Source organism: Anomalospiza imberbis, chromosome 25, assembly GCF_031753505.1.
Source record: "Anomalospiza imberbis isolate Cuckoo-Finch-1a 21T00152 chromosome 25, ASM3175350v1, whole genome shotgun sequence".
NCBI lineage: Eukaryota > Metazoa > Chordata > Aves > Passeriformes > Viduidae > Anomalospiza > Anomalospiza imberbis.
In genome coordinates this window covers 3,573,745-3,587,786 of record NC_089705.1, presented here as the reverse complement: position 1 = coordinate 3,587,786, position 14,042 = coordinate 3,573,745, and the positions used below count along the sequence as shown (strand labels likewise).

General features: G+C 53.1%; 2 protein-coding genes across 2 annotated transcripts in view; one reads left to right on the top strand and one right to left on the bottom strand.

The window, feature by feature from the left end:
- The window catches only part of CDCA8 (cell division cycle associated 8), a 438,802-nt gene that overhangs the window by 91,552 nt on the left and 333,208 nt on the right, over positions 1 to 14,042 (top strand). The gene's annotated exons all lie outside the window — the stretch shown is intronic.
- Positions 1 to 14,042, bottom strand: part of GRIK3 (glutamate ionotropic receptor kainate type subunit 3) — a 114,704-nt gene that overhangs the window by 24,726 nt on the left and 75,936 nt on the right. The window contains exons 8-10 of the mRNA XM_068172761.1: positions 12,462 to 12,569; positions 8,739 to 8,852; positions 4,346 to 4,549 (exon numbers count right to left, since the gene is read on the bottom strand). Coding sequence (XP_068028862.1) covers positions 4,346 to 4,549; positions 8,739 to 8,852; positions 12,462 to 12,569 — 426 coding nt within the window. The remainder of the gene's footprint in view (positions 1 to 4,345; positions 4,550 to 8,738; positions 8,853 to 12,461; positions 12,570 to 14,042) is intronic.

Below are 14,042 nucleotides of genomic sequence, written 5' to 3'. Positions count from 1 at the left end.
GGATCCCTGAGCATGACCCAGTCACGAATCCACCCAATAGTGATCTGAGCACAAAAGCAAAAGCTCTTCTGGTTTATTTCCATCCTGTCCCCAACACTGAGGTGCTGCACTGTCTAAACAAGAGGTGGAGGACACTTCATCCAATTAAATTGTTTGCCCCTATCCCTGGCCCCAGTTCATGACATGTGAGATAAAACATCCACCAGTGCAGGAGCATTAATGGGGAGCTGGCAGTGTGGTGCAATATGTATTTCTGCCAGAATTTACTGTCAGAAAATGCCCACTTATTGTGGAATTGTTAAATCAGCTGTCAGGAATCGTCCCTAAGGATGGATATTACAAGTCCCCTACAGTTACCACTGCCAGGGATTTCCATTAGAAACCCCAGTGCTTGCCACATCTCTTTTATTCCCACCTGAAGTTTCAGATGGAATGGCAATGTGATGTGCACTGTCGCAGCAGAAGACAAGTTTTATTTGTGAACAAGTTTGAGCAAAATGTCCAGAACAACTCATTCTGCTGGTTTTATGGGATTCTGCCCACAAACAATAGGCAAGATTTGCAGGCATTGCTTTGCCCGACAACTGGAATTTATAAATCAGAATGGATGGGCCACGGTGTGCAGTGGAGCTTTGCTTGTATCAGTAATAATTTCTATGAATAAACATCAATAGCAGTTCACTGTTGCTGAAAGGAGGAGGTTTGGCAGTTGTCAGGTTCTCTGTTTGTTGTGAATAAAGGGCTCAGGAGCTTCTGTGCATCACCTGGGCTCCCCAGACCTCCCTGAATACCTGAGTTCAGCTCTCGTGGCCCTTCTGATCAAGGCTCCTCTGCAGGAATGGCCAGAGGGGTGACAATAAGTAGTAGACTGAGGTTACTTCTCCAGGGAATGAGCTGAACTCCTCAAAACAGGCACTTTTTGTACTGAGGATGAGCAGCAGATGAAAGGCAGCAGGGCAGGGCTGCTGCATTCAGCTGCACGAGGCTGTTGTCTCTGCATCTGCTACTGGGGACCTGTCGGACACAGGGTTGTGCTGTGGCTGCTCTGATTGCTGTTGCTTTTCCTGTTTATGCTTAAGGCCAGACTAGAAACACAGGGATTTTACAAAGGATCATAGCCCGAGGCATCCCTGCCTGTGGCCAGGCACGTCTGGATCAGAGAGAGTGGAGGGGGAGCATTCGTGACTGCATCAAGCCCAGAGTGCTCACTGTGTAAACACCCGTCCCAGCACGTGCTTTACCTTTGGGGTGCCAACTTTTGGGGATTTACCCCCTTGGTGGCAGCACCTTTGTCCCCCAGACACCGCTGTCATGCACCTACCCAGGCCACCCCCACCCAGCTCCTCTGAGGGGCATCTCCAGCCCAGTGAAGGCAACCCCAGGGGACAGGTGCCCCTTGCTTTGCCCATCTCCTCCTCCCCAGATTTCAGCCTCAGCTCAGGCTGAGTTGGCTGATTCCTGGTACGCAGAATCTGGTGCTTCCACAACACCCAGGCCCTCTGAGCAACAATAATCACCATTTTAGCCTCTCACCTCACCCCAGGAGGACCCCCTGCTCTGCACAGGTCATTCAGGGAGCTCACACCAGCTCAGCCCACCTGTGTCACAGCAGTCCAGGGGGCTAAGTGGGTCTTCAGCAACGCAGTGACTTTCTGCACTGAATTAATCCTGATCTGGGTACTTGGACCTCGCAAAATCCTGCCTGCTTTATGCTCCCACCTGAATGATTCCAATTTGTTTATGAGAAGGAGATGCTGAAGACAGAGGAAAGCCAGCTCAGATATCAAACTCTGGATGTGGGCAGCCCTGTTTTCATCACTACAACTTGATTTGAATGCTGATCTCCTCCTGGGTGTGAAATAAGCTTGATCTGGCCTGTTGCGGTGTCCATGGGTTGTGCCTTTCCCCACACCAGGGGAAGATGCTGCTGAGGAAGGGCCCATCTGGCTGCAATTTCACTTTCGAAGGCTTTACACAAACACTGCTATAAAAAGCAATGACATGCAGATAAAGGAACTAATGGCTTCATGTGGGGCCTGGGCAGTGTCCCTGCAGGCACATGCTCAGCCACGCAGGACAGAGCACAGAACTGCATCTCAGTGTTAAGAACACTACTTGCAAGAAGAGCAGGTTTGGCCCTTCCCTGCTGCTGTGTGTTGATTTGCTTTTTAGATAGTTACCCAAGAAGTACTACAATGCAGGTTTGACCATGGGTTTTGTGCTATTTAATGAGATTGCTCCTCAAACCTCCTTCTTATCTATTTCAGCTAGCTGACCACAGCTTTGGGAATATCTGAAACCTCCTGAGAGCCTTGTGGTGTCTTGCAGGACACTGGAAGTGGCATGGTTCGGTCTGAGTGACTGTCTGGCTTCAATTCCCTTCGGAGGGATTTGCTCCTTGTGAGCCCTGCAGTGCAGTGAGCGCTCCAGAGTCCAATCCCAGCAGTGGGAGAGCTCCAGAGCCCATTTCCAGCAGTGAGAGAGCTCCAGAGGCTGCTCCCAGCACTGAGTGAGCTCCAGAGCCCAATCCCAGCAGTGAGTGAGCTCCAGAGCCCATTCCCAGCAGTGGGAGAGCTCCAGAGGCTGCTCCCAGCACTGAGTGAGCTCCAGAGCCCAATCCCAGACGCAAGAGAGCTCCAGAGCCCATTCCCAGCAGCGAGAGAGCTCCAGAGTCCAATCCCAGCAGTGGGAGAGCTCCAGAGGCTGCTCCCAGCAGTGGGAGAGCTCCAGAGGCTGTTCCCAGCAGCAGGGCTGGGCAGAGGAGCCGCGTCCTGGGGGGCTCTGCCGAGGGGCACAGCTGCCACTCGGTGTCAGTTCTGATCTGTGTCACACACATCACTCGGAGCAGCAGAGCTTCCGCTGGGACACTGCCACTCCTCTGCCTCGGCAGGGCTGTTGTGTAAGAGGCTCCAAAATCTGTGTTTTGAGCTGCACGGAGTTTTCCAGAAGGAAAAGCACCAAGGCAGGTTTGCAGAGCTCCCCCATGAGATGGAGTCCTGCTCCCCAGGGCTGTCCTTGCCTGCCCTTGCTGCTCTCCTGCTCCCTGGGCCGGGCCAGGCGAGGGCTGCAGCGCTTGTCACGAACCGATTAAGTGTCACTTTGTCCCTATACAGGGACATAATCATTATCATCTGCATTTTACAGATGGAGGAAGCAGTGCACAGAAGCAACTTGTCCAATGTCATTTAGGGCAGAGAAGGCAGATCTGGAAGCCCAGCCCAGCTCCTGAGCCACTCATCAGTCCCAGCCAGTGCCTGACTCTCCACACATCACAGTGACTCACCCAGCAAACTCATTCTTCTGCCATGAATGGTAAGAGCATCACAGCTCTACAGGGGATTATTTTTGTGTCTCTGCTGCTTAGGCTGTGGATTCAGAGTGTAGCCAGGCCCTGGACGTGGTCAGGGGCTGCCCCACTTGAGCAGGATACTCAGGAGGAGAGCACTCTGCACTGCCTGCACTGCTGCCTGTGCTGCAGAGAGAAGGGATTCTTTTTGTCCTTAGCTTTTCTTCCAGAGGCCTTCTCCGGGAATGGGATATTCATAAAAACACCAGCTTTTCTCACCTCCATAACTGGGCCCTTGGGATCACAGGATGTGCTGGAGGCAAGATATCTAATTAGGAAACTGAGCAACCTCTGGCCGCGAGTGGCGGTTTCAGACGCGGTGACGCTTTGGCGGCTGCGGGAGCAAAGCTGCTGCTGCCACAGGTTCCCTGGAGCTTAATGGGCTTCTGGAAGTGGCCATGGAAGAAGAAGCACAGCTGCTGTGTGGCAGAGGGAGCTCTGTGTCCCAGGAGACTTTAGAAAATAAGTTGCTCTTATAGAAAATAAAAAACGAAACTGTCCAGTGCACACCTGCTCCCGCAGTCTGGATATCTCCTCTGGGCTGGGCTGTGTCTGGGACATGCCTGGGGTCCCCAGGCTGCATTGGTGCTGTGCCCTTGCCTGTGTTTGTCCTCGGGGGTGAGAGCAGCTCATGGTGCCAGCCCAGGACAGCCCGTGTGCCCCAGGCCAGGGGAAGCTTCTGCCCTCTCCAAACACCCAGCCTGTGTCCCACTGTAGGACAGGCTGTCCTGGAGCCACAGAGCCCATTTCTGTGCTGGGAGAACGGCCCTTTTCAGGAATTTCAAATTAATATTTGGAAGAGCCAGAAACAGGGATATTCTTCTGGCAACCCGTGTGACAAGGAGCCCGGTGGGGTCAGGAGCTCGCTGTGGGTGTTCCAGGCCAGTGAGAAATGGCACCTGCCCCACCCCAGAGAGCCAGCCCAGGGACCTCTCCAGGGACAGCCTGGGCACAGCCTGGCACAGCCAACCCTCGGCAGCCACCCACAGGCTCACTCACGTGGTCGATGAGCTCCTTGATCATGCCATTCCACTGCCCCTTCTCGTCCTGTGCCCCGTATTTGCCGTCTTCCACCAAGCGGATCTCGTAGGAGAAGCCCAGGATGATAGCCAGCTCCTTCAGGAGGTCGATGCAGTAGCCCTCGAAGCGGTCATTCCCGAACAGGGCCGTGTCGGACTTACGGAACATGACAAAGGGCTCCTCCTGCACAGGGAAAGCAAAAAGTCCCAGTTCAGGGTCAGCTGGAGGCAAGGCCACCTCTGCAGGTCAGCCCCAGCCGCCAGGCACCGGCTCTCCAGGCAGGGCTGGCACTGTGACATGTTGGGAATAAATTAACTTTGCAAGGCACATCAGCTAATTAGCAACCTTGTTTACCCCACAAAATTTAATTTTGTCTCTTCTGAGCAGCCAACTGTTTTCCATTTGGTAGGATTTCAGGGAGAAAAATAACCATTTCATGCTTTGAAAATGAAGTGTTAGAAACAGTAAAAGAGGGGGAGGACAAACTCACCCCCGCGCCCTGCACACGGTACCTGCCATTCACCACAGCGAGCAGGGGGCTGGTGGGTGAAATTCAGGGTGAGGGAGGTGGGGCCGCCCCAAAACCTCCCCACTGAGCTCACTGGCACTCCTTTGTGCTGGCACTACCTGATGGACACTGCCCTGCTACTGCCCAGGGAAACTTTGTGCTGTGTGCTGCATTTCTGGCTGCCTGGGAGACCTGGGAGTGTGTGACCCACAGCAGAGCTGAGCTCCAGCACAGGGGACAGGAGCTAAAGCAGTGACCTGTGGATCCCTCCCCTCGAGCAGGGGCTGGCAGGTGAAGCCACACAGAGAAGCCCAGCATCCTTTGGTGACCCTCAGGCTTGGGCAGCCACCGAGGACGAGGAACACTGGGGAGCCTGAGGGAAAAACGTGTGGAGGACAGATGGAAATGGAAAAGGTGGTGGGCAGCTGGAGGTGAGGTACCTCCAGCGAGTCCCTGGCTCAAATTGGGGGTGTCTGCAGGGCTCCTGTCCTTGCTGTGGGGTGGCCAGAGAGGGAGGGTGAGGGAGGGCTATGCTTTGTGCTGGCCCTCTGTGATTGTGCCCAGGCACAGGAGCCTTGAAGAGGTGAGAGGGCAGGTCTGGAGACCTCATTAGATCCCTGTCACAGTGCCTGCTTTGATGGGGTGCTCTGAGGAGGGGGCTCAGGTGGGGCTGTGGAGGCTGCTGGTGCTTGTCTCTGCCCACCTGCCAGCCCCCAGCTCCGCCCTGGGGCTCTGTGCTCCCACGGAGAGGCAGGGGCTGCTCTTTTGGCCCAGCAGCAGGGTCAGGAGGGGACGTGGCAGCACACGGAGCCCCATTTGCAGAGTTCTAAAGCCCAGCTGATCACATCACGCCCATGGAGTTTAGCTTGGCACGCGCAGCTCGGCTCAATCCTGCGCTCCCCCGCCACCTCCTCGGCTTTCTGCTCTGGAATTAGTGCTTTGTTTGTGAATCAGCTGAATCTATGGATCTTGATATAAATACGCCGGCTCCAGAGCAGCCATAAAGCACTATTAATTTTGGGAAGCGCTGTAGGGATTACATACATATTTAACAGCCGAAGCACTGAACATTAGGACGCCACTCGCTTCAGTAATGTATCTCCAGGTCTCAAACATTTCCTAGGGGGTAATTCTGAACTCTGTGAACCACTTATTCACGGACTATTTCACAATTTATTACTGAAAATAGCCAGACATCCAATTCACAAGCTCTCTCAGTTTGCTAATCGATTTCTCAGTGAAGGTGCCCTCAATTTCATAACTTCACAGTTCCCATATTGCTTGGGGAGAGCGGCACTGGCTGCTGGGGTAATATTTCTCTTCCAACAAGTCCCTGCAATATGAGCAAAAGGGGAAAAAATAGCCTTTCATGCTTTTTCTTTTAAAGGCTCCTCCTATGGCTCTTCTCTCGTCATTTACAGCAGTGCAGAACTACAAAGGGGTGTTGCAAATGCAAATAACATCTAGGGTTGTATTTTATGTTTCAGATTCCAGCATACGTAGTGCAATTACTGCAGAACTCAGGTCTGAGCACATTCCCTCCTCCCCTGGGCACAGGGATCCAGGACAGCCCTGGTTCCAAGGTGGGAACCCAGTGGCACGTGTGCAGGCCCATGGAGTGGCACAATTAATGGGAACTGATATCACCCCGTGCCTTATGTAATTCCCACGTGCTCGCAGAGCTTGAGATGGAAATGTTGCCTGAAAAAAGCCTGTCAAAGGCAGATGGCTGACAGTCCCCTCCTGGCTCCATCGTTTTGCATTATGCCATGGTCTTTGAGATATGGTGGGAACCATGGCCTGGACCCAGACAATTCCACAGCCATGGAAATGTTTAATGGGGAAAAATGTCATGTGGTGGATGGGAAGTTTGTTAGGAGGAGTGGCTGATTTGTAAGGAGAGCTGCTGCAGCATCTGTCTTTGGCTTATATTCTGCTTCCACCCTGCTACGCCCTTGCTGGGGCTGTCCTGGGGCTCAGCAGGGTGTCACAGAGCTGTCCTGGGGCTCAGAACAGTGACACAGGGCTGTCCTGGGGCTCAGAACAGTGACACAGGGCTGTCCTGGGGCTCAGGAGGGTGTCATAGAGCTGTCCTGGGGCTCAGCACAGTGTCACAGAGCTGTCCTGGGGCTCAGCACAGTGTCACAGAGCTGTCCTGGGGCTCAGAACAGTGACACAGGGCTGTCCTGGGGCTCAGAACAGTGACACAGGGCTGTCCTGGGGCTCAGCAGGGTGTCACAGAGCTGTCCTAGGGCTCAGAACAGTGACACAGGGCTGTCGTGGGGCTCAGGAGGGTGTCATAGAGCTGTCCTGGGGTTCAGCAGGGTGCCATGGGGCTGTCCTGGGGCTCAGGAGGGTGTCACAGGGCTGTCCTGGGGCTGAGCAGGGTGTCACACAGCTGTCCTGGGGCTGTCCTGGGGCTCAGAACAGTGACATAGGGCTGTCCTGGGGCTCAGCAGGGTGTCACAGGGCTGTCCTGGGGCTGTCCTGGGGCTCAGCACAGTGTCACAGAGCTGTCCTGGGGCTGTCCTGGGGCTGAGCAGGGTGTCACAGAGCTGTCCTGGGGCTGAGCAGGGTGTCACACAGCTGTCCTGGGGCTGTCCTTGGGCTCAGAACAGTGACATAGGGCTGTCCTGGGGCTCAGCAGGGTGTCACAGGGCTGTCCTGGGGCTCAGAACAGTGACACAGGGCTGTCCTGGGGCTCAGAACAGTGACATAGGGCTGTCCTAGGGCTCAGCAGGGTGTCACAGAGCTGTCCTGGGGCTCAGAACAGTGACACAGGGCTGTCCTGGGGCTCAGGAGGGTGTCATAGAGCTGTCCTGGGGCTCAGCAGGGTGTCCTGGGGCTGTCCTGGGGCTCAGCAGGGTGTCACAGGGCTGTCCTGGGGCTGAGCAGGGTGTCACACAGCTGTCCTGGGGCTCAGAACAGTGACACAGGGCTGTCCTGGGGCTCAGAACAGTGACACAGGGCTGTCCTGGGGCTCAGCAGGGTGCCATGGGGCTGTCCTGGGGCTGAGCAGGGTGTCACACAGCTGTCCTGGGGCTGTCCTGGGGCTCAGCAGAGTGTCACAGAGCTGTCCTGGGGCTCAGCAGGGTGTCACAGAGCTGTCCTGGGGTTCAGCAGGGTGTCACAGAGCTGTCCTGGGGCTGTCCTGGGGCTCAGAACAGTGACATAGGGCTGTCCTGGGGCTCAGCAGGGTGTCACAGGGCTGTCCTGGGGCTGTCCTGGGGCTGAGCAGGGTGTCACAGAGCTGTCCTGGGGCTGTCCTGGGGCTCAGCACAGTGTCACAGAGCTGTCCTGGGGCTGAGCAGGGTGTCACAGGGCGGTCCTGGGGCCGTCCTTGGGCTCAGAACAGTGACACGGGGCTGTCCTGGGGCTCAGCACGTACAAGTCCCCTGTGCCCTTTGGCATGCAGAGATCAACAGGGAGAGTTCTCTGCCCATCCCTCCAGCATGCAGGGAGGGACAAGGGACAGGGACCTGGCCAAGCAGAGGAAGCAGAAGAGCTCAGGCAGGACGAGCAGCAGCTTCCTGGGCAGGAGAAGCACCCGGGGGGACAGGAGCAGGGCTGGGCAGCTGAAGAGGAGGAGCTCAGCCAGGACCAGCACCTGTGGTTCCCACTGGCCTGTGCCAGCCTTGCTAGCCACCACACGGGGGCTGGCAGCCTGCTCAGGGGTGGTGGCATCGGGGATGTTGCAGGTCACCTCTGTTGAGGGACACGGGCGCCCCATGAGCCCTGCCCACGTGCAGGGCCTCTTCCAGCAGACCTGCACTGGGGAGCTGTGAGCTTTCAGAGACACTGGATATCCCTGGGATACCCCTGGGACTCGTGGGGAAGGACAATGAGAGGCAGGCAGTCTCCTACCAGCACCGTGGTGACAATCAGAGATCTGTTGCTCAGCGAGTCCGTGACGTTGGGCCCTCGTCCTTTGGAGATTTCCGTGATGTTCAAACCATCAGAAGGGCTCCATGCTCCAACCTGAAAGGAAGCAAAGCAACACAGTGAACCCCCATGTCCAATTCCTCAATTCCTACCTGCGTTCCTTAATCCCTACCTTGCATTCCTCACAGCCTGGAAAGGGGAACTTTCTTTTTGTCTGCAGCAAACAACAGCAAAACTGGAACTACCATGAATTAACCCTTCAGCTGCAGGCCAGTCCAGTGGCACGTGTGGCACATATTCCACAGTCCCTGTGCTGCTGCAGTGGATGAAGACTGTGGGGACTGGAGTTTAGGGGCTGAATGAATGAACAATTTGCAAAGGCACTGCATAGAGCAGCAATCAAACCACACTAAAGAGTCAAATCTGGGCAAGGATAAAGCCCAGCTAAAAAAAAATAATCACAAATCTGAGTCCATTTTCTCTCTTTTCCACTTCCCCACCAATTTGCTTTGATGGGGAGGATTAAAAATGTCTCGACCAGCTCTGCAGATCCCTGATAGGGACAATTCCTGCTCTCTGTACCGTGGCAAATCAGCTGGAGGTTTCTAACACATCTGTGGCAGGGACCTGGGCCCCCTTTGGGAAATCCCTGCAGTGGGGGGAGGGCTCAGTCCTGGCTGCAAACCTGGAGGAGAGGGTGGCACAGACACATCAGCTCTATTTCAGGTGTTCTGTTTTCTCAAGCTGTCAAATTTAATAAATTATTCGACTTCAATGAAGTCTATTGATCTACAAATGGCAAAACGTGTCTCTGTTTAAGGAAGTCATCTGGGCGAGGCTAAGCCTGTTAACCTGATCTCCACGGTGCAGGGGAGGCTTTGGGACAAACTTAGAAGGCAGGAGTGGCTAAAGGACTGTGACAGTGAGATAAAATGTCAGAAAAGCTGGAGGAATATGGGAGTGCTGCAAGCAAATAGAGCAGGGTGGCCACGGAGCCAGCCTGGCAGTGAGAAAGAAACAAACCCCACCTGGAAATGGGAACAGAACGATCCATCTGTAGGGTCAAACTGCAAGGTGGGACTCGGAGAGAAGCCAAAGGCAGCCAGCTCAATCCACCAGGGAGCCAGCAGCTTCCCATCTTTTATTTATTGCTGTTTTTAAGATTCTTCAGCCTCTTCAGCAGTCCAAGGGGAGAACTTGGGTTTTACTGCATCCCCAAAAAGAGACTTTGTAATGAGCAATGCTGCCTGGCAAAAAAAATTGTCATAAATTCTAGAAGAGTTTCCATGAACTTTGTGAAAGGTTTTAAATATTTCAGGTAAAATTGAAGCGATCCCCATCTTTGCCTTGGATCACACAACAGCTGCAATGTCAAAAATTATTATTATTGTGGATGGGAAAAAAGCAAGTCTGAGAGGCTCCAGTTTGCTGCACTGCAGCCCCAATCACTTCTGCCTTGCTATGTTTTCTTTAAGAAAATTAAATGCATGGCACTTGAGACTGAATTAATCAGTTTAAAATATTAAAAAAGGAAGAAAAAGGAAGAAAAAGGAAAGAGTGCTTTAAGAGAACTGTGTGAGTCAGATAGTCAAACTATATGTAATTAGGATTTGGTAATACTCCTGTAATCCCTAGAACATCCAGGAGGTATGAGGATCAGGGGTTCAATCCTAAAGCTCAACAAACATAAGCTGTGATACATAAAGCACAATCCGGCTGGGATTTGTTTGTAGTTTGCTGTTTTGTTAGTTCAGATTAACTATTGACAGAATTCTGGCTTCAACAGAGATTTGACATCGATACTTTAAAACCCCTCTGGAGCTGACACGAAGCTTTCAGAAAAATAATGGTGGGAACTGTGAAATCTCTGAATTACTGGAGACAAAAGTTGATGGGGTGTGCAGGGGACACGTCGAGGTTTGGCAGCTTCCAGTGGGCTTGACGTGACAGGGAACTGCAACAACTCCAGCTGGTGCCAGCTCTGCTCAGCACACCTGAGGGGTGTTGCTTTGACAGGTGATTCTGTGGCTATGCTTAAACATTTGGATTCATGCGGTACAAAAGGCTGGCATGTTTTCTATTATCTGCCCAACACAGCTCTCCAGCAGTGCGTCGGTGCTGCTGGACTTCAAAAAGAGGTGTTGTTATTTTTGGGTTAGGCTCTGTAAACAAAATATTTTCTAAAAAAATAAGGCTGCAAAGGTCAGCTGCTGCTCAGTTCTTGTGAGGCACCGGCATCTTCCCCAGCTCTGTCCTGCCTCCTTTTTCTACCAGCGAGACTGAAGGTCACTGGGTTGATTTGAAACGTTTCCTTTATTCCGTATTTGACCCCAAAATCTCCCCAGCAGGAGAGGGCTGTGGTGACCTTGAGCTGTGTTACCTGACGCACTGAGCTGCTGTGGCGGGGAAGTGTGGCTGCCATTCATTTCAAATCCCAGGAAAACCAACCAGTGAGGAAGGGGGATGTGGCACGGGAGCCTCCCGCTGCAGGATCCATCCCCTCCAAATGGAGGATTGATCCACGGCTGCCTCCAGCCCTGGGGCTGCCTCCCTGTGCCGAGTGATTAATTCCCTGGACAAGTCCCCTGTGCTCTCGGGCCATGCACGGGTAATTGAAATCCCTCCCTGCTGCCAGCCAGGTGTCCTGTGGGCTCAGAACCTGTCACCCTGCCCAGAGGGACAGAACCAACAGGCTCAGAACCTGTCACCCTGCCCAGAGGGACAGAGCCAGCACCGTGCCCGGCTGCCACGGGCACCTGGTACCTGTCGGAAAGCAGACTCTGCTCTAGAAAGGGCCTTGCTGCCCTGCCAAATTCCCCCTGTACAGGTGATAGACACCCGTAGCAGAACAGGGACACAGAGCTGCTCATGGAGTAGTCAGAATCATGGAATTTCTTGGAAATCACAGCTCCCTGTGCTCTAGCACTCGCTGCTCTTTTTGTCATTAGCTGATCTCACCTTGAAACCTGCATTCTAAGGGCTTTAAGACTGTGCATGTTGCCTTTTTATTTTAAGATTGTTTTTTTTAAGTAATTGAAGAGAAGGAAATTAAGTCCCTGGGCACACCTGGGATCAGATTTGCACATCAGCATGGTTTTACTGTGCCCAGAGGAGATCTACACTAATTTGGAAGACACAAGGCTGCAGCTTTCATACTCTCGACCCTCATGACACCCCCAGCCAGGCAGGCAAGGCCACACTTCTTTTTTCCTTTTTGTCCCTTAGACAATAAACAAAATACCCAGTGCATCATCCTGCAAATTCCAGGCTGTATTAAACTGGGGCCGTTCCCAGTCTTGGGCAATTTCACTGTGGGAAATGACTCCAGATTATAATCTCCAGTGCTGTGGTCTCCTCAGAGAGGAGCTGAGGGTTTGTGAGCCAAGCCAGCAAGAGGGAGTGGGACAGGTGTAATTCCTGCCTGCTTAGGGCAGGGAGAGGTTAATGGATGCTCAGAAAGTTTCTTTTGCCTCCACTATCCCAGGAAAGTGCCACAAGCACTTCTGCAATCTGTAATCCCACGCACTGGCTTCAGGGTGAGTGAGTCATGGTTGAGCATGGAAAAGGATATGAGAAATCCCACAAAGTGAATATCCTTTTATATAAACCCCAGAAACCTGGAATCAATACAGCACCAACCATTTCTCTGTTGCTGAGCACCAGCGTTATCCTCAGCCACATGCAGATAAAACAAACCCTGCCTACCTTTTCAAGGCCGTCTTCTTTGAGACTGATGATATCCAAATCAAAATCTGTCCGTAAACCACTGGTTTTATTAAAGACAATGCGTCCTGTTAATCCTTCCCATTGGGCCTGTGGAAGGGAGAAAAAGTAGCAGGGCTGTTACTCAGTGTCATAAATAATCTTTTGCCCTCCACTGTATGTTCTTTTAATTAGTCCTTATGCTGGTTCTTTCTCCCTAAAGAGCCTGATTAATTAATAATCCCTTCGTTGCTGCTCAGACTGCAGATGGAGCTGGAGATTTCCTTAACTCTTCTTGCAGTCCTTGCTACAATTTCTGTTCGCACCTTTTGTGCTCACCAGCTGTTGCAGGACGTGATGACTCAGTAGAAAACGACTGTATTTATCACGGCATCCTTGTGAGCTGGTTCATCCTTGTAGTGCTGATCAACGCCGGCTGCAGGGAGCCAGCTCTGGGACTGCTCCAGCCAGGAGAAATCCCTCTGTGCACCAACTTGCTGGTGCTTCCAAGGTGTGTGTAAGCTTAAATGGCGGGAATGATTCCCTCTGTCCTTTGAGAGGGAAAGTGGAGCAGAAGAGGCCAAGAACGTGTTCATGCAAGAAAGATCTGGGGTTGGAAACAGGCACAGGAGTCTGGGGCCATGTGCTGCTGGTGCCCCGCTTCAGTTTTTGGCAGCATAAGGATGGTGCAGGTGCTCACTGGGACTGGGACATTCCCAGAGATTTTTCAGTGCTTGGCTGACTGAGGTCCTGAACAGCCTGGTCTGACCGGGATGAGGAGAAGGAGCTTGGGGTAAAGATGCCTCGATTCAATTCCACAAAAAAAAACCCTGTAATTCAATTTCTTTCCCACTGTTCACTTTGCAGCACCCCTAGAATGAATCTCCGATTTAGGATGTGATAGAACCCCCAGTGCCAGGTGCTCTGTGCCAGCAGAGCAGGGGCTGGGGGACATCGAGGTGTCCAATGCCTGGGGACAGTGCTGGATGTGCTGCAGCATTGTCCTGAGGAGGATGCTCCCGCAGGAATGCCGGGCTGCTGCTCAGCAATCACATCCCAGCAGCGGGGAGCTGAGCCTCTGGACCTCTCCCCTGAGCAGCTCTGTGCAGGCTGCAGACTGGGAAACGTGTTTCATTTATGGGTGGGGGAGCCTGAAATATTCCAGTGTGATCAAGGTGGCATAATGTATTCTCAGGGGGAATAACTGGCGTTTCTCCCGGTAAATACGCTCCCCTGGCTCTCCCTCATTAATTCCTGAGGAGCAGTGACAGCCCGCTCCCAGCCTTGCCACCCAGGAGTCCTGGGGAGGCTCGTGTTTGCTCATTTGGGTGTGCAGGTGGTTTGCCTGTGGGACGTGCAGCCCTCGGAGCCCCCCGGGAGCCGGGGAAAACACGGAATATTTGACGTGCCCAGCTGGAGCAAACACAGCTGCGTGCTGAGCCCTGTAGCTCCCACGGGGCTGCGGTGCTGATGCCTTTTTGGGCTACCTAAAAACAGAGGCCAGACAAAATTAAGAGAATAAAAAGGGTTATATTTGTTGAAGGGTCTTCAGGTAAATTCTAGGCAGATGAAGCCCCCCACCCC